This window comes from Agelaius phoeniceus, chromosome 10, assembly GCF_051311805.1.
Source record: "Agelaius phoeniceus isolate bAgePho1 chromosome 10, bAgePho1.hap1, whole genome shotgun sequence".
NCBI lineage: Eukaryota > Metazoa > Chordata > Aves > Passeriformes > Icteridae > Agelaius > Agelaius phoeniceus.
The window spans coordinates 8,527,124-8,546,276 of record NC_135274.1 but is presented as its reverse complement, the minus strand read 5'-3'; the positions used below and the strand labels follow the sequence as shown (position 1 = coordinate 8,546,276).

Here is a 19,153-nt window from a genome sequence, read left to right as displayed (position 1 = left end):
CTTAAAAGCAATCTGTCAAGAGGGAGAGAAAAAACAAACCCGTGCATTTTCACTCTGTGTGTAAGGTGGCAAGAGAGGAGTGAGTGAGTGAGCTTGTGTTGAAGGATGGGAAGACAGGAAATTTGCTGTTGAGATTTTGGTTTTTTTTCCTTTAATTCCCTCATCTTCTCTTTTGAAGAAGACAGTCATAGTTTCCATGAAAGAGTGATTATTTGAAAAAAATAGAATAATGTCATATGAGTCATTTAAAATCTTAAGTGTTTGAGAGAGAAGGAGGGTTTTTGTCAGATTGCTTAAGGATGAGGGAGATTACTGTTGTGGTGATTTAATTTTTGGCTAGAAGTAAAAAGGTGATTTAATATTACATTTTTTAAATTCTTTATTGCCCTAAAATTTCAAAGGTCAGCAGAGACACCCAGTATGGAGGACATTTTTATTTATTCCATTTGTATTCTAAAATAGAAATGGCTAATCTACACTACAGTCTGAAAGAAATGGTAGTGGCAGATTGCTGTCAGGTCAGGAGCTGAAACTCTCAAGGAAATGGGGGGTGCATTGTAGATTTTAAGGCTGCTGATTTGTGATTTTGAAACTAATTTGTTCTTTATTCATGCCTGTTCTACTGGGCCCCAGTAAACCCTTCTGTTTTTCTTTAAGTATCAGAAGGGATTCCTGCTTGTTAATATTAATTTAGAACTCATGAAGTCATCAGTCTTCTCATTTTTTTCCTCTGTAGCTTGCCAAGTTGTATTTCATGCTTATGCTACAAAAATCCTTTCCCCTCCCTTTCCCTCCCCTTTTGTTTTCTTACAATTTACTAAAAAGTAATTTGTTAATAATGAATCTTAGGATATTTTTCATGGTAAGGCTTGAAGGCCAGAGAGCTCTAGAGCCTGGAATGCCAAGTATGTTCTTCCTCCCTGCTTCCTGACCCTCTGCTGCGAGCGGCTGCAATGAGGCTGGAGACCAGAAGTGTTTGCAACCTTGTTTCTTGGAATATGCTTTGTCCAAGTGGAAGGAGCAGCTCTGTTGTTTACAGTATCTTAGGACATGGTGTAGTACAGCAGCCTGCAGGGAAGTACTCAGAGATGCTAGGGTCAGATACTGATCTGCAGTAAACTGTAGTCTTTGCTATCAAAGCTCTAGTAATCTGCTTTGCCTTTCTCCATTTCGCTGTGTTTTGATCAGAAAGTTTTATTGGTTTAAGTGTCTTAATTATGTGAAGACTCAAGGTTTATTTTTTTTTTACCTCAGTTGTGACATTTATACAGATGCGTTCTGCAAGGCTAGGAAAGAACGAGGCGCTGCTGTAGCCCCTAGTGTGCTGCATTAAGTAAATAATTCCTAGTGGAATACAGGAAAGAGGCTGTCAGATCTTTAAGAATATGGCAGAATGGCAGAGAGGCAGTGCTTGATGGGGTGTCTGTGCATCCTGCTTCAGCTCTTCTGAAATGTAAACGCAGCAGCCCAGAGGAAGGTGACTCACTGAGTGCCGTGCTGCCGGTGTTGCTCCCGTTGTGTCCCTGCATTCCCTGCAGAGGGGCCGGGGTGCCATGGCCGGCCTCAGGCTCCGGGGGCTGGCAGCCTCCAAGCTCTACCAGCGCCGGCAGGATCGGCTCAGTGGCACGGGGTCACTGCTGAGCAGCAGGACAGACACGGCACCTGGCACTCCTGGGTATGTCTCCAAGATGAAGGGAATGGCGTTGTTAAAGCATTTTCCAGGATTTGATAGATTTTCGGTTCTGGTGGTGGGGCTGCTTTATTTAAAGTGAGAATTGTTGGCACAGAGCCAGAGGGGAGGAGGTCAGTTTGTTTTCATTTCCAAGTAGATTAAGAAGGAAAGGACTTTCCTGATGAGAAAGCTTTCAGTTTTTAACAATAACAGGAAGGCAACAATGGAGAACCTTTCCCATTTCTGTGCTAGACTGCTCAGAACCAGCATTAGTGCTTGTGTTGGTTTTGCATGGCCTGGTTTTTGGTAGCAGGGGTGGCCACAGAGGTGGCTTCTGTGAGAGGCTGGTAGAAGCTTCCACCATGTCTGGCAGAGCCAGTCCCTGATGGCTCTGAAGATGGACATGGCCAAGGCTGGGCCACTTAGAGCTATTGGTAATGCCTCTGTGATAACATTGAAGAAGAAAATCAAAAGAAAGTGGGGCACAATTTTTTTCTAGTCAGAGAAGAGAAGAAAGTGAGAACACGTGAGGGAAACAACACGGACACCAAGGTCAGTGGAGAAGGAGAGAGAGAAGGGGCTCCAGGTGCTGGAGCTGAGATTCCTCTGCAGGCTGTGGTGAGGACCTTGGTGAAGCAGCTGTGCCCCTGCAGCCCCTGGGGATCCATGGGGGATGCAGAGATCCACCTGTAGCCTGTGGGAGAGGTGCCCATGCTGGAGCGGGTGGATGCCTGGAGGAGGCTGTGATCCAGGGGAGACCCAGTGGAGAGAGGGGGCCCTGCTTCCAGGGTGGAGGAGGACTGCACCCCATGGAAGAGTGACCAATGCCACAACAGTTTTGGGAGGACTGCTTCATGTGAGATTGGAACCACGTTGGAGAAGTTCCCAGAGAACTGTCTCCTGTGAGAAGGGACCCCACGGTCTCACAGGGGATGGGCTCCTCTCCCAGAGCAGTGAAAGAAACCATGGGTAATGAACTGACCAAAACCCCCATGCCCTGTGTCCCTACACCCTCCGTGGGAAGGAGGGAGGTGTTGGGAGAAAAAAGGTATTTTAAGGGCTTATTTTACTTCTCATTATCCTCCTCTCACTTTTTTAGTAAGAAATACACTTTGTGCCTCTAAGTTGAGACTGTTTTGCCCTTGGAATGTTTTATTCCAGTCCTTATCTCAACTCGTGAACTCTTTGTTTAATTTTTTTCCTCTCTTCTACCCAGCTGTAGCAGGGGAGGGTGAGTGAGTGACTGACTGGGTGCCTGGTGTTTGTCCAGTGTCAAACTGTGACAGTGTTAGTGGTGTTAATGGTGAAGCATTTGGGCACTGTGGGAGTAAAATAAGGGTGAAATGCAGTACTTTTTCAAAATGTTGATAAAATTCTATCATTCTTTGGGTTTTAGGGTTCAGTAGTCAATTCTTTACCTGTACTGTTAATAGCAAGTTCATTGATTTTAGGTTTTGTAAATAACTCCAATCCAGCTTAAGAAACCAAACCTTTCAACTGTAGCTGCTTCATGAGAACATGTAAACCAGAGCTTCTTAAATCTGTCCAGACAATTCCATTGCTTGATATGATCATTACTTTTTCAGGCTTCACATTAAAATTTTCCCCTGAATTTTCATTAGCTACTTTTGTGCAGGAGGTAAGTTGTAGGTACACAGTTTGTGGTAATGGCCAAGCCTGATCCCCAATGGGCACAGCTGTGAGTAGCACTGACAGCAATGAGCCATGGAGTGCCCAGGGGCACTGACCAACCACCAAAGGGAGCAGAGGGCACACAGGTGCAGTGCATCAACAGGAGGGGATAAAAGGCTGGGCTAAAGAGCAAGGAGGGCAGATGCTTGCAGCCTTCTGAAGTGGTGTGGTGTTACTGTGTATGGGTTGAAGCTTTCTGAAATTGTGTGGTGATACTCTGTGTATCATGGCCATCTCAACTGCTGTATGTGCTGTGGCAGTAAATTAGCAGGAGTTAAATCAAACTTAGCTTCTTCCATTTTGGCAGAACTGTGAGCTACAGTAGCTATATGGCATCTGAAGTCTGAGTGACTGGAGAGAGCAGTGAGTGTCCAGGAGAGATAATTTTCCTTTTCTAGCAGTCAGTTCTGACTTGTAGACCTTTCTTAGCAGTAAGTAGGCCTGATGCTTACCTGGACATGAGGAATTAGTTTGGCCACTCAATATGAGTTGTGCATCCCTCACTAAAACCCTCCTTTTCCTGCTCTTTTCTTTTTAGCTAATAGCTCTTAGTTAGTTGGTAAGTTTTTTATTTTTCCTACAAGAAGCTGTGGGTGTGAATGTATGAGAATTTAATGAGGAGGGGGGCTAACAAGAGGTGAAGGAAATGAGGATGCCATTGAGTGGAGACAATGCTGGTCAGGAAAAGTGAGAAGCATGGAAGAGGCCTGTGAGAGGAAGGAAAAGCTCTGAAAAAGCAGATGTACAAGTAAACTGAGTATGTTTTTCACATCATAGTTCTTGAAGCACAGTAAGCATAGAGCCAATATATTTTGGTTTTATTGAGCAGGTCACAGTGCTGACAATTTTAATCCCTTTGAGATGTTTCTCTCCTGAATTATTTTATCCATGAGTTTTGAGCTAGTGATAGTTTTTGCTTCTCCTTCCTGATAGGCCTTGATAGTTGATGTCTTTTCTTCAGGCAAAGGAGAGTCATCCAGCAGTAGTGCTGCTGCTAGTTGGTGGTAATTGGTGAATACATGTGGGGAATGATTTGTGTTGTCAGTGCTGGTAAACAAACATCATATTTAAGCTCCTTTGAGCTAGTGGAAGTGAAGAAGAGAAAGATTTAATGTGTGTAAGGAGTTATTTCTCAAATAGACATTCTGGATGAAGTGGTACATGCTTGATAATAAAAGGGTGGTTTTCCTGTGTAAGAGGAATACTTTATTTAAAACCTGTACATTTCTTTATGTTGTTGATACTTACCTGGGCTGAGTGGACTCTGCTAACTGTGTGTCTTTACAAGTAATTGGTCATCATTTACTGGCAATAAGTATATCTTGGTGTTGAGAGGGACTCTCAAGTATCCATGGCATTGGACTTTTTTCTGTGTGAATACCAAGAGATTTTTGTTGGTCTCAAAAGTCTGCCTGATTGCAGCTTCCTGCAGGTCAGCCATACAGACAAACCTTGTACTCTGGCCTCAGCTGCAATATGTGCGATTTTTTTTAACCCCTCCAGTTTCTACTCAATTGCAAATTACTGTTGCTGGTAGGCCCAAGGAGAGATTGGGTTTTTTCCATATTGTGACCATAAGTTGCATTTGTATGTTTTTCTTAATTTTGGTTATCCCTGTGTTCTAAATAAGAAAGAAAAATGTTTATTTCACAGAGAGTTTGGTGGCTGCATGATCAAGGAAGATATACTGAGAGAAACATTCTTCATTTCTTACTTAGTCAGTGAAAAAGTATTCAGCATGAACTGAAAATTCAATGCAAGCATAAGGAGAAATGCTGAAAATGTTAAGCTATGCACATAGTTTACCAAATGCACAACAAATCATGCATTAAACAAATGGGAAATATTTTTTTCCAACATTTTATGACAAGTTTAATAATAACCATACTAAAGAGGTTTATTCAGTTTGGGAAAGTTGTCCAGATAAGTCAATAGCAAAGAGATTTTGGAGTGATAAGGGTAGCTGGGGGCTGTTTTTCAGCCCTAGTTCATGAACTGACACTCTTCCTCTTTCTTCTGGTCTTTGCATTAGTCGTTATCTGTGAAATTAATCAAAAAGTCTGGTATTGTCCCAGCAGATTTCATTTGTATCTTTGGCAACATTGAGGGGTTTAAGTCAGTAATTCTCAGCTGTGCTCTGGGGGTGGGAACCATCCCCTCTCCTGGAGTGCTCTCATTTTTGTCTTGGCTGCTGCTGTCTGTGGCACAAACAAGTGGTGATAGCTCTTCCAGTTTATCATATCTGTCTGTGCATACATACTGGAAATGTAATCATATTGTGATATTTTCTGTGTACACTTGCTCCTCCTGGTAGACCAGCATGAGCAGAAAACACGTTTTTAGTGTCCCCCAGCATAGGTTTTGCTCTCTGCTGAGGTTTGGATAATGCCCTGGGTTCTTGTATCTCCAAGTATTGCCTTGCTTTCTTTTTGTAGTATCTGCAAGATTTTGGGTCACTATTAAACAATTCTTCATTCAGCATTGTGATGAAGAACTCTATGTGACACTTAAACCAAAAAGCTTTTGAAACCAATTAAAGAAACCTTTTTTGACTGGGCTGTTCTGACAGAAGCGCTCCTCACTCCTGCAGTTCCTTTTCTTCTGAGGCAAAATCTGAGACTGTTCATCTGTTCTCCTGATTGTCCAGTGTCTGGTTCATTGTGTCTTGTAGCCACGTTTAAAATAATGAAATCTGCAAGTGTGATGGTGAAGGCTGGAGATCCTCTTCTAATCTCTTAGCAGTGGAATTATTATATTTGCTTCTTTTTTCTTAATCTGTCACCAGTGGTAGATCCTTGCGAACAAATGTTTTCAGACAGAGTTAATATTGACTTTGGTGATAGAAGGAAGTAAAATGCTTTCAAATATTCCAGTAGTGTTTGTACCTGTGGCACAGAATGGGTCTCCTAGATACTGTCCACTTCTTTTAAAGAAGGAATTTTTGTTTTTCTTTTTTGTGTTTGTTTCTTTTTTTTTTTCCATTCAAGACCTATGCTGGTACTTTAGAGTACATACTTCTGAGAAGTCAAAGCATGAGAAACCAAGTTATAATGGTAAAAACACAATTTCTGTAAATCAGGTACCTTGTCAAAGATAATCTCTTTTAGATACAGCATGAACTGATGAAAGATTGGGAAAAGCATTGTTTCAATGCTGGTATTTTTTGGGTTTGTGCAGGACAGGATAACTTCAGGATGCTGATCTCATCGTGTTTTAACAGCCTTTCCTGTCTTTGTGTCACCAGTTTATTGTTAAAACAGAGGAAGATTCTTTATTTTACTGAATAGCAAAAAATCAGTGAGCAAACAGAATAGAAGAAGCACTTTATATTGGGGACTGTCCTTTTCCTTTGTGGGAAAGATTTGGGTGTAGATATCTGATGAGTGGCACAGCAAGTCAAACTTTTCAAAAGGATTGTTATGGTGTTCCTGTTCCTTTCCCTATGCTGCCAGCAGAAGTGCTTTTGCAGCAGTGTAGTAAGCTGAACCATAAAATTGCTGTGAATTAGCAAGGTGCTCCCTCTTCCTTCCAGCTTTGGTTAATTCTAACCTTGAGCTAGTTGAAAAAATGCTTGGTTTTGTATAAACAAGAGGGCATACAGGGGTGTGTACTTACTTAGGGGAAATTAAGAAATTGGCAAGTGTTGAAGTAAAACCTTTGAATAAATGCAAAGTCATATCTTTAGGGCAATGCTGAAGTGGCAAATTGTAGCTTGAGTGCAAAACAATAAAATGTCTTAAGTGAAAAGAGGAGCAGAGTTAAAAATGGAAAAAGAGCAAGGATGCAAAACCCCTGGTGTGGATTGTCAAAGAGCCACAGCTGCTGGTTTGCATTACAGGAGATAGATTGGTCAGGAGCTGATGTGGTTCACTTGACTCCTGTAGTCTGGCTCTTCCCAAAAGTTTCAGCTGAGGCAGAGAACTGAGTTGTTAATTTTTGTACTGGTTCTTTCATTTATATTTTCCTGGACTAACAGTTTCTCTCCTCTGCATAATGAGTCACACTCATTAGCTCATTTGGGTGGACAGCTCAGACTGTATCACAATCATCTTTCTTATGCCTTTGAGGAAATTTTGTCAGCAGCAGCATCAACATCAGGGGAGTCCCTGTGTCATCATTATCTTTGTTACCAAGACAGTGGTGGGACTTGTGTGGGAATCCCTCCTGGGGTGGCTGGTGGGCAGTGTCTCAGCTGCACTGCATGTCAGTGGCTGGTGGGCAGTGTCTCAGCTGCACTGCATTTCATGCAGGAACATGGCTGTGTGCAGGTTGCAGGCTTGAGTTGTTGTGAAATGCCATTGTGGAGGTTGCTGCTCTAGCAGAGTTCACCCTGCATGTTGATACTGGCACTGGTGTGTCCCTCTGTAGGAAGAAAAAAAGAAAGAAAACCAGGGTTTTTTTAAAATGTTGACTTCACGTTTATAAAGGAAAAAAACCAACAAACACAAGGTATTGCTTTGCTGTTAGTGTCTGAAGTGTAATACTTGCTGGTTTGCCTGTTTTTTTTCCTAGATGAGATTTTTCACTGTGATGACATCAGTCTTTATTAATCTTGGCTGTTGGCTAGCTCAAGTCTTGGAATTTAGGAACTGAATTTTTCAACAGGGAAGAAGTACTTGAAGGGAAGATTATATTTTCAAGTCCTGGTACAGATTTGTGTGGTGTAGCTGGAAGAGTGGTGACTGAAAACCAAGCTGATTAGGTGATGGCTTTGCTGCAAACACTGATGTTTTTGTGTTGACCCATTCCCTTGGTACTTTGTCAGAATAAAAAAATATTTCTTTAACCTATGATCTCTAGTTTATGGAATTACAGGATTTCCTCTTGTCCCTAATTCCAGTCCATGTCTGTTTTTTTACATATCCTTTGTACTGCAAGAAAGAAACAAGTTGTAACAAATTTTTGCTAGACTGGTACTCCATTCTTGAAACTATTGTGGTCTGTCGTGGTTTTTACCTCCCTTGGAACTGCAGCATAGAAAGAAAGTCTGGTTTTACTGAGAGGTGGCTCTAGGTCGCAGCCTAGGATGTGCCCTAGGTGTCCCCTGTGCAGGGGAGGGACACTTGGCTCAGCTCAGGCAGCTGGATCAGGGCTGGTTGTGCTGCCCCAGGAGTGTGAGGCTGTCCCTGCTCATTCCAGTTGTGCTCAGGGCACAAAGCCCTGGAATACAGACACTGGTCTGGTTTTGGGGGTGGCATGTTTCTGAGCTGAGGAAAGAGAATCTGCTCCTGGAAAAGCTTCTTGAATTACTGTTCTCCGTGTAGAGGTGGGGAAAGTAGCATGTTGGGTTGTTGAGTAACATTAACAGTGGAAAATCAGTTCAGACTAACTTTGAATCTAAAAAGAAAGAAAAAAGCCTTGTAAAGCAAGCTGTCTTTCATTTTATGCATACATTACCTACCTCAGCAGAAGTACTATACAAGTAGTTTGGAGATTTTTTTATAACATGGTAGCAATTTTTTATACTTCTACCTATAAAATTGCAGCCTTTCCAATCATGGAATTCAAAAGGTGTCCGGAAGGCATAAAACAATTTTTCTATAACTAAAGGTGTAATAATATTGAGGCTTTACACTATTGGATAGTCTGGTGGTTAAAAGAAAGATCACACTGCAACAAGAAACTGAGATGTACCTGATAATTTTTCCCTCCTGGTTTGCACATGTGATATACATTTTAAAACTGCATTAACTTACATTAGCATGCTGACAAGCATGAGAACTTTGTGGGAGAGGTTAGGTTGATTCCTTATTCTAGGGTAGGTCGAGGAAATGTTATGTGATTTTTAAGTGTGGCTTGAGGAGGGGTTTAGCCTCATGTTCTGTGGAAATGAAGCTGAGGTGTTGGCCATGCCAGCTAGAGGGACTTCTCCCTGCCCAGTTTTGTAACACTATGATAGTTTGAACTAATTTGTCAGGAGGACAGGGGCCTGTAGAAGGGGAAATGGTTTGTTACTGCTAACAGTGAAGGGAAAAGTGCAGTGGGATATTAGTGCTTACTACACATCAGAAAATCCATACCCTGAGACCAGAAGGCCCAAGAAGTCAGGATCATTGGGGTTGCTGCTCTCCAAACTGCTGATTTGTGAAAAATGGTGGGTATTTGCTATGAGCTATTAGCAGGATGATGTAATGGGGTGAAATTTTGGTGAAGTAGCCAAAAGCATGCAATAGGTACATCTGTTACTTGACCTCATCTGCCACGTATGAGCTGTCAGAACTTTATTTCTAACTGATGTCAGTGACTCGTTGATCTTTTTGTTTCTCATGTAAAAAGGAGTTTAAAGCAGCTGGAATGTTGTGTTGGTAAATGTTGTTGCTCTTTATTGCAGTAACATGTCTGACGCTCTGGCGAACGCCGTGTGCGAGCGCTGCCAGGCGCGGTTCGACCCTGCCGAGAGGATTGTGAACAGCAATGGGGAGCTGTACCACGAGAGCTGCTTTGTCTGTGCCCAGTGCTTCCGGCAGTTCCCAGAGGGACTCTTCTATGAGGTGAGCTCCCACACTGCTTGGAAGAGAAGAGAAATAGCTCTGGTAAAATGCAAGCAATTCTCAGCTTTCTTGCGTGTTTAATTTCTTAGCCCTAAATATTTGTCACCATTTTTTTGAGGAGCTTCCAACTTAATTTCCCTTTTTTTCTTCTCACATATTCCTTTCATATTAGCAAAAGCTGCTCTTTGGGTAAGACACATTTCAAAAAGAAAATAAAAAGTGTTTTGTTAATCATCACAGAATCACAAAATGGTTTGGGTTGGAAGGGACCTTACAAATCACACAGGACCCCTTTCCATTGGACTGGATTGCTCAAAGCACTGTCCAACCTGGCCTTAATATTTCATTAGACAAAAGTGATTTTTTGTCTTTATTTTTAGACATATTGTACTAAACTGTTCCAGTTGGGCAACTGTAATAAGTGAACCCACTTAAAAACTGGGTTGAATTTTTTTGCAGAATATGGACAAGCACATATTTTGACTAACACATTGGTTTAAACTTGCTGTATTTTATTTTGGCATGAGTTTTAGCCTTGTGTAGGAGGAATAGTAGTTCTGAACTAAACTAAAGCAAAATAAAATAAAAGGCAACTATAGGAAAAGGATTGGGGTATTATTCAGGATTTTTACCATATTGTAGTAGCATTGCTATTAATTTAGCTGTGCAAATTCACCATGAGGCTGAAGCCATATGGGGGTATTTCTTTAATGAGAACCTTTAGGAGTTGAAAAACACATGTATAGGGGGCTAGAACTGGAAAATGTGACTGACCTTAACTAAATGGTCATATCAATGGAAAATCATGCTGCACTGTCAAGGTGTAAAAGTAGTTCAGTTGTTCATGAGGGCTCCTTCTCTCTTGTTTTGTTTGCAGTTTGAAGGTAGGAAGTACTGTGAGCATGACTTCCAGATGCTGTTTGCTCCTTGCTGCGGGGAATGTGGTAAGAAGTGGCAAATATCAACACCAGGGCTTAACTGCAGGGCTGTGCAAACTTTGCAGCATTGCTGGGACATCCAGTCCCTTGGGCTGAGGTTGTTGGGGTTGTTTTAAGGAGTCAGGAGCTCTGGGTGAGAATAAAGCATGATACCAGCAGTGATTTTGGGTTATTCTGGTTGTGGGAATAATTTGGGTTTTTTTTCCAAGTTAGACTGTAATAGTAATTATGGAATGAAAGTAGAAGGACAGTGGATTTTGATAAGACTGTTTTCTGCATGCATCTCATGGTTTCCTTTTGCAGGTGAGTTCATTACTGGGCGTGTTATCAAGGCAATGAACAACAACTGGCACCCAGAATGTTTCCGCTGTGAGCTCTGCGATGTAACCCTTGCTGACCTGGGTTTTGTGAAGAATGCTGGCAGGTAAGAGGGAGCAGGAGGTCAGAAAGTTTTATTAACGTGTTAGTGATGTGGCTGTGAGCTGCTGAGAGTGGTCAGTTAGTTTTACACTGAGAAGGATAGCTTGAAAAGGTACAGAAGAAAGTTTAGGAGTAGCTTGTTAGGTGAGAAGTTCTTCATCCAATGAAACACGTTCTTGTTTCCAACAAGAAACTCAAATTTTAGTGGGTAGTGAATGGGTTCTGGAAAGGAATTTCAGGCAGAAGGCTGCATAATAAGTTAGAAAAAGGGATTAGGTGATCTCAGGCAGGCTGTTCATCAAGTAAGCTGCTGAGCAGGAAATCAAGTGTAGCAAAAGGCCAGAAGAACAGCACAATGATTACAGCAAAGTCTTTTCAGCCTGTGGTTCCACTGGTCTTCAGAAATCATTTATTTTAAATGCAGAAATACAAAATGAATCCTAGAGGTCGATTAATGCATTTAATTCAGAAACAAGAAATAAAAACACAAAAGAGAGCTTATACAAAAGCATACCATTATAAGAAAATAAAACAGTCCAGCAGTTAGCAGACAGTGTTGCACAATTCAGAGTTAATTTTAGGCTTTCATATGTTATGAAAGCCATATGTTAGTAGTTTCCTAGAGTTTATATTTTCACTAACTAAATGGTGAAGGAAGGAAGAAAAGGTCATATACTTGTATCTGTCCAGCAGGGAGTCTTCTCAACTCCCTCTTATTTTTCATACTGCATGCAACCTCTGTGCCTTAGTTTTTTGAGCTGGGCATAATTGATTTTATTTTGGTGTCTTATCTTGCTAGAGTGGGCTGTTGGAATAGCACTTGGGGTGTTTGGGGAAGCAATCAGAATAAAAGCAGTTCAAGCAAGATAAAGTATGTTTGATTTTGTAATTTGTGGACCAAATCTCAAATGGTAAGGAACTCGTTCCCAAAGCCTAGTAAAGAGATAGGTGTGTAAGGTGTGTAAAGAGATAGACTCTGTAACAATATATTTCACCTGTCACATGATTTCCTGTAACATTTATATCCATAGCATTGAAGCAGTCTTCTAGTAAATATTGGGGGAAACTCTTGTGGGTTTTTTTCCCTTCTCATTGTACCTGGTCTTCCTGTCACTTCCAGGCATGTTCTGCTGGATGCAATTTGTATCAGTGAGAATAATAATAATCCCTACTCTATCCATAGTGAAGGAATAGTCTTATCCATAGTGATGGAATAAGTCACAAAAAAGAACTTAAAGCTAGGAATCTTTTCTGTCTTAATTCCTGTCCAGGCTGGGTTTATTGCTTCATTCTGATGTTTTTTTGTTTTTTTTTCTTGTCACCATTTAGTACCAATTTTCTCTCTATTACATATAAACACTTTGAATTCAGGAACTTGAACAAGGTGTGCCAATATGGAGGTTTTTTTTGTCAGGCAGGTCTATCTCAGGAGTGGATCTCTACTGCTGGCACAATGTGAAATTTTAAATAAGGCTGTATGCGTTGCACAGAGGAAGCACTGAGTGCCTTGGGAATTAAGTTCTTTGAAGAAAAAATTCATGGGTCCATTTCCCTCATTGTCCCCCTTCCCTATTCCTAAGTGCTCAACCCTCAGTTTCATTTCTTGGAAACCAGAAGAACTGTCCTTCTCTTTGCAGTTTCAGCAACACAAACACATGTGTTCTCTATGGTCAAAGGGTTCTTGTTAATGGCAGCCCCAGAAAAACAACAGAACTTCCCCTTTCAGGATGAGTTTGACTCTGGTTGGACTGTCTTGCTGCATATTTGTGCTCTCAGCTGATTTTGGTGGAAGAGTGTTCTTAAGATGAAACACTGATACTGACAAGAGTCATGTTCACAGTTCAGATTTAGCACTTAGTGAGCTTTCATTTGTCTTACCCTCATATGTTTGAGGCAACATTATGGTCTTTTTAATACAAAACAGATTGCACAAAGCCTCACGGAATTTCTCAGCCACAAAAAAGTACATGATGGGGTCGAAGGCCCCGTTGAGGCTGGTGAGGCAGGAGGTGACGCGGTTGCTGAGGGCCAGCAGACGCTGCGTTTCACAGGAAGCTCTGCTCCCGTTGTAGTGGAGAATGTAAATGAAGCGATTGACGTGGTAAGGTACAAAGCAAATTAGAAAGATCATCAGGACCATGATGATCATTTTGACAGCTTTTTCCTTCAGGTGTTTCTCAACTCTGTTGCCACTCTTCAGGCTCTGGATGATGAGTAAGTAGCAAGTCACAGTAGTCACGAAGGGGAGGGTGAATGCCACGGCTAAGGACACGAGGGCGTGGCGTGAGGCCTTTTCTCTGTAGAGCTGCAGGCAGACAGTTGTGTTTTTCATCTGGACAGTCTGCACACTGAGCAGCAGAGGTGCCATTGCCACCCCAACGATGACCCACAGAAAGACACACGTCACGTGGGCGTAGCGGGACCTGCGGAGCTTGATGGACTTCACTGGGTGCACGATGGCCAGGAAACGGTCAACGCTGATGCACATCAGGAAGTAAATACTGGCATACATGTTGAGGTAAAAAAGGAAACCAGTGAGTCTGCATGGGATCTCACCAAATGGCCAATGGTTACCAGAAAAATGGTACACCAGCCGCGTGGGGAGTACCAGCACAAAGAACAGGTCAGCCACAGCAAGATGCATCAGGAAAACGTTGGCAGGCGTGCCTGACTTCTGGTCCCGGATGAAAAGCCAAAGAGCCAGGGCATTGCCAGCAAAAGCCAGGATGAAGTCCAGAAAGTAGAATGTGGCAAAAATCATGTTCTCAAGGTGTGTTTCTTTGCCACATTGCTCTGATGTTTCCAAACTGAAATTTGATTGATTTGAGCAGTTGAAGAGCAGGCTTGAAGCTGCAGGCCTGTTCATTTTTCTCCACAGTTCTGAAGAAGAAAAAGCCCTAAATGTGAAAGAATTAAGACATTATATTACAGAATAGCCTGGACTTGTGGAAAACAAAAGAAAAAAAAAGACAGATTTAAAAACCCATACATAAAAGTCAAGAATGTCTCCTGTTTGCTAGCATCAGTGTTTGGTATGACAGGCCAGTCTGAATTTAAATGTTATATTAGAACTCTGAATACCCTCTGCTCAGCTGGGTTTACCAGAGCAGTAATTCCCATGGAAGGAACTCCAGTGAAGAGCTGGCTAGCTGGTGATGAGCTTGTCTCTAGCCTGTGCTGAGGGCAGTTTTATAATCAGGTAGTGAGATGCTTGTGTGTCTGGTTAAGAGGTGTAGAAGTGAGTTCTGTATATCTAACTAGAAAGCACATTCCATGTTTCAGTATGAAAGCCTGATTCAGAACTTTGGAGTTCCTGATGAGTTGTTTTACTGAGCACAGGTATCTGTTGCAAGGTGATCTAACGTAGAATATCTGTCTTGTTTTTAAAAGAGATAAAAGACAGATCAAATATTGCTGTTATTAAAAAAACAACAGGGTTCCTGAAAACCTTAGAGTGTTATTTTAAAGTCCTGTGTTTAAGGCAAATGCACCTAGTTCCAATGTAGAAGGAAACTTTTCAGATGGGTAGCAACATTTCTTTTGACACCAAATTGACCCAGGGAAGATTTTAAAAAATGCCTGTGCTGTCAGTCACCTCTCAAAGTGTCATCCTTCCCTGCAGCATTTATCTTCCACCACAGCTCTCTCTTTTCCTCCCTCAAAAATCTGAGCTCCACTGTAGTTTATCCAGGGCCTTTTCCAAGTAGAAGCTTAGCAAAAGTGGTCTTAGCTTTGCCAGTCTCTGTTTGCAATGTCCTGAACAGCATCAACAAGAAGTGTGATAGGATTTTCTGAGCACCCGCCCATGGCTTTTTGTACATTGCTTGTCTGTGGGTATAGGTGGTAGGGAAATGCAGGTGGTCTGAAATTCCAGCATTGTCTCTATTGCTTGGATTTCTCATAAGTGTTCCAGTCTGTGCAGCAGTACCTCCACTTTGCTCACCCTTGCCTTTTGTACTGACTGAGCATTTCTCCATAATATTCAATACATCTTTAAATACATCCATTATGCACTGCCTCCAGCTCCCCAACAGAATTCATTGTTCACATGCCCAAAAATATTGGGATCATAGAGAACTGAAATGGGATTAAGGACAAACAAATATATTGGAAAATATAAGAAAATTCCAAGGTAATTAATATGTTCAGTTTGGCTGCTGTTAATTTCAGGTGAAAGAAAACTGGAATAACTGGAGACTAATGTGCTGGATCACTTCTGTTTGGTTCAAAATTGAAGAGACAAAGTCAACAGCAGGGAGACTGGATGAAATTCAGAAATTTGGAAGTTCTTCCTATGGCCACAGAGGGCCCTTCTTACTTCATGCATTGCCTGGATACCCTTCTGGATTTGAGTATTTATGGCAAGATAGCAACTTGTTATTACTTGCAATTGCATGTGCAAGGAAGACTGTACAGCCCTTTTGTTCTTATCTGTAAAAATACTTGTGAAATTGTGCTTTGACATACAAAAGGAAAATGCCCAGCTGATTTTTTTTTTCTTTTGTGTGAAGGTCACAAGTTTACAGAGACCACAATTTTTTGTTTATATTATTCATTTGTCCCTTACAAAATAAAACCTGCAAGTATGGGTTGGCTCTTGTCTTACTGATAATGCTTTAAATCAATTCCCAAAGTGAAGGAGTAAGCAGACTTTTCCCTGTTTACAAGATGATTATTAGGGCTTTAACAGCATGATACACTGAACCAATTCATTTGAATTGCTTTCCTAAGGTAGATCTTAGAAATTCAGATTCAGCTGCGTGTCAGTGCCAGACTTAGAATAGGCAAGACTTCAAAGTTAGGAGCTTTATGCTCACTGATGACAACATTGAGTTTGCTGTGGATTTCTATACAGGCATGCTATCAGTGCAGAATGCTGTGGGTTGGAGTAGGAAGGAGAATGTCAGAGCTATCTGGAAGCCCAGTATGTCAGTGTCAGGAAGAGAGAGGCTTAGAACTAATGATAAAATTGAAATAGATTCAATCTTTGCAAATGACAGCCTTCATAGGAGACCTGCTGTTATCTAATTTACTTTTTAGAGCAAGGGGAAATTAGATGTTTTTCGTTGTCTGGTTAGAAGTTATAGAAAAAGGAAGTGGTCCTCTTTCTAATTTTGCTTATGTTTTAAGTTAAAAGGAAATTTTAATTACAGCTTTAATGGATTTTTTTGTAATTCTAGTTAATGGGTGAAAATAGTGGTGTAGCACTTGAGTAGGTTGAGAAAAAAGCCAACATGTCACTAGAATTAATTGTTTGGCTTATTTTTAGACTTTACATGCTTTTGGCAAAATTCTACAGTTTTAGAAAAGTAATAATTCTCTGTGTGTTCTCTGGAATGTGTTGAAAGCCCTTTGCAGTTATTTGCAATTCCACTCCTATTCTCCTTGGGTTTATCCTATAGATTTAAAATAAATATGTTTAGTTTTTTTCTATTTTTACAAACAAATCACTGGGATTCCTATAGTCTGTACAAATGCTAAGAGCAAACTAGAAACCTTTACAAATGACCTATAATGTGTAGTCTCTGTTAAGCTGTATGGTGCAAGAGGCTTTCATTCTACAGACAAAAAACTCCTTTAGGAGTCTGGCTCATTATCCAGTAATTTCTGCTTGCACTGCACTCTTGATGTTGTGTGAATATTTAGTGATTTATGTATTGCTGAACAGAGCACTGTTCTGGAATGAGCCATTATCCCAGGCCTCCCAGGGCTGAGCTGAAATGGGGGTGTCACTGCTCATTTGAAATACATGCATGCACACTGACCATATTTCATGCCCTGTTTCTCTTCTGCTCAGAAACAAGCAAGAGAACAATCCACAAGGCTGGACATAATGCAATCACTCTTTCAGCAGATGCTCTGTCTGTCATTAATGAAAGAACTAGCAGGAGAGAGCTTTAGCTCATTGAACACAGCTACCTGGCTAGTTTGGAGCTTTTGTTTGCCCACTGACCTGTATGTTAGGGTTTGAGGTAGGTCAGAAATTCCTGTTCTTGCTCTCACCTAGAGCAGTTTCTGTTTGTGCATTTTTATGATTATGACTTTAGTGTCTTGTCAAATGAGTGTCTCCTATCCTTCACTCAAAGTACTCTTCATTAGAAATAGTCCTTTTCTGACTGAAGTTATTCTCCTGAAAATCACTCTCTGCTGAGCCTGTATTTCAGCTGAAATACTTGGTTATCGTGAGCATCAAAGCAGTGTCAGAGAGCACTAGATATACCATACAACTGGCACAAATGGATATACATTAGGTACAAAAGTTTGAAAACCTTTTTTGTTTTGAAAGAGTGACATAAAGATGAGGAGATTATTCTTTGAAGTTCAGAAAATGCTGCCTATTCTTAGATTGACATTTCCATTATATTCATGCACCTCAATATGTGTTCTGCTTCTCATTGGCACCAGCTAAAACTAATGCCATTAGGAAAGCTCCTAAAAAAAAAAAAAGCTCCTAGTAGCAAAAGTTGGTCTCTTACCTCTTTACAATGCTGTCCTGTGGGTGGATTATAGGATCCTTTTGGGAAATGTCTCAACGAACTCCTTCTGATGACAGCAGATTAGAAACAGCAGAGCAAACAAGATGATTCTGAGAGTTCAAAGTTGCAGAGTTGCTGAGAGCAGAGAGGGGAGCCCCTCTATATAGTGTCCTCCTTGCTCTGATAGCACATTATCAGCTCAGTCACACAGCAGAGCAGGGGAGAGGACACCCCAGCACTGAGGAGCTGTCTTCATCCCAGCTGACTCTTGGCACTGGGGCTGCTGCTATAGATATGAGTATCCTGCATGAATATGCCAGTGTTCATGGTGCTTACTGAAGGCTGCTACTGAACCTCCAGCCCTAAACACAGAATCCTTGGAGTCCCCTGATTATTTTAGGAGGGTGGAGAGATGCATTGTTTGGGGGAAATCTAGTATTAACAGACACAACAGGAGACTTCAGAATGGGATAATTCCATAATGGTGGGAAGGGGGAGGGGGAGAGGGTTAGGGAGAGGGGAGGCTGCTATGGTAACAGCTTAGCCTGTCCAGCACTTCCCTTTGCTTCCAAAAGAGAGGGTCTGTGGGAGGGCAGAGGGTTTGTGAGTGGGGTGGGGGTTGATAATGGTTTATCAGTGCAAATGGCTGAAGGCATCTCATTCAGCTGAATGAGAGGGGTCTCTTTCAGGACTCTTGCTTCGGGGTCCCCATGTCCAGCCCTGTATAATTACTCTGCATTTGACAGTGCTGAGTAAAATTGATGCCTTTATGCTGAGATGAGCACAGCTGTGTGTTCCCTTATAATGGGGTGCTGTCTGCTTTTTCTGGACTCCGTCTGGGCGGACAGTGCTTCCAGCCCTGGGCAGAGACACTTGCTGACAGAAGGACTCAGATTTGGAGAGAATAATAATGATGCTTAGCACTTAGACAGGCACCTGCCAGCTGAGAGTCATAAATGTTTGAGGCCTCACAACAACATGTGTTGTATTCTTGTCCTCATTTCACAGATCTAAGGGTAAATAATTCGTCAGGGCAGAATTTTGGAAGGGGCCCTGTGAAGAACCTGCTGCTTAATCTGTAAATCTGCCCTTTCCATTTGAACTTTTTCTTTTGTCTGATGTGTTTTGAGAATGACCTGTAAATCTTCATGAGTGTTTGACATATCACAGTGAGTGATGGAGTGAAAGGAATGAAGCAGACTTGTTAGTTTTGGGACAAAGAAACCCACAGAAGTCATTCTCTGTCATCTTTCTTTTACCATGAATTCTTCCCCAGCCCACAGTGTTGCAGCTAGAGGGATAGGTAGTAGGCAACAGCTTCTCCTCAGAGCTCCTAGGTATGGGGATAAAACCGATGGCTTCCATCAGCCTTCACAAGTTTTTTTATGCCTTTGCCCAAGCTTTTCTACCATAAATTTGGGTTATCTGCCTGTTTAGAAGTGTACTTGTAATGTGTTCAAGAAC

General features: G+C 41.6%; 2 protein-coding genes across 2 annotated transcripts in view; one reads left to right on the top strand and one right to left on the bottom strand.

The window, feature by feature from the left end:
- The window catches only part of LIMS2 (LIM zinc finger domain containing 2), a 32,129-nt gene that overhangs the window by 4,272 nt on the left and 8,704 nt on the right, over window positions 1-19,153 (top strand). The window contains exons 2-4 of the mRNA XM_054639166.2: window positions 9,696-9,855; window positions 10,733-10,799; window positions 11,097-11,217. Coding sequence (XP_054495141.2) covers window positions 9,696-9,855; window positions 10,733-10,799; window positions 11,097-11,217 — 348 coding nt within the window. The remainder of the gene's footprint in view (window positions 1-9,695; window positions 9,856-10,732; window positions 10,800-11,096; window positions 11,218-19,153) is intronic.
- On the bottom strand, window positions 11,600-18,131 carry GPR17 (G protein-coupled receptor 17). Its single transcript, XM_054639165.2, has 2 exons — window positions 17,690-18,131; window positions 11,600-14,110 (listed from the first exon to the last, which is right to left on the bottom strand). The coding sequence occupies exon 2, from the start codon at window positions 14,077-14,079 to the stop codon at window positions 13,048-13,050; it is 1,032 nt and encodes a 343-aa protein (XP_054495140.2). The 5' UTR covers window positions 14,080-14,110; window positions 17,690-18,131; the 3' UTR covers window positions 11,600-13,047.

Coding starts and splice junctions, on each gene's coding strand:
- GPR17 (XM_054639165.2), bottom strand. CDS start 14,079: ATGAACAGGCCTGCAGCTTCAAGCCTGCTCTTCAACTGCTCAAATCAA.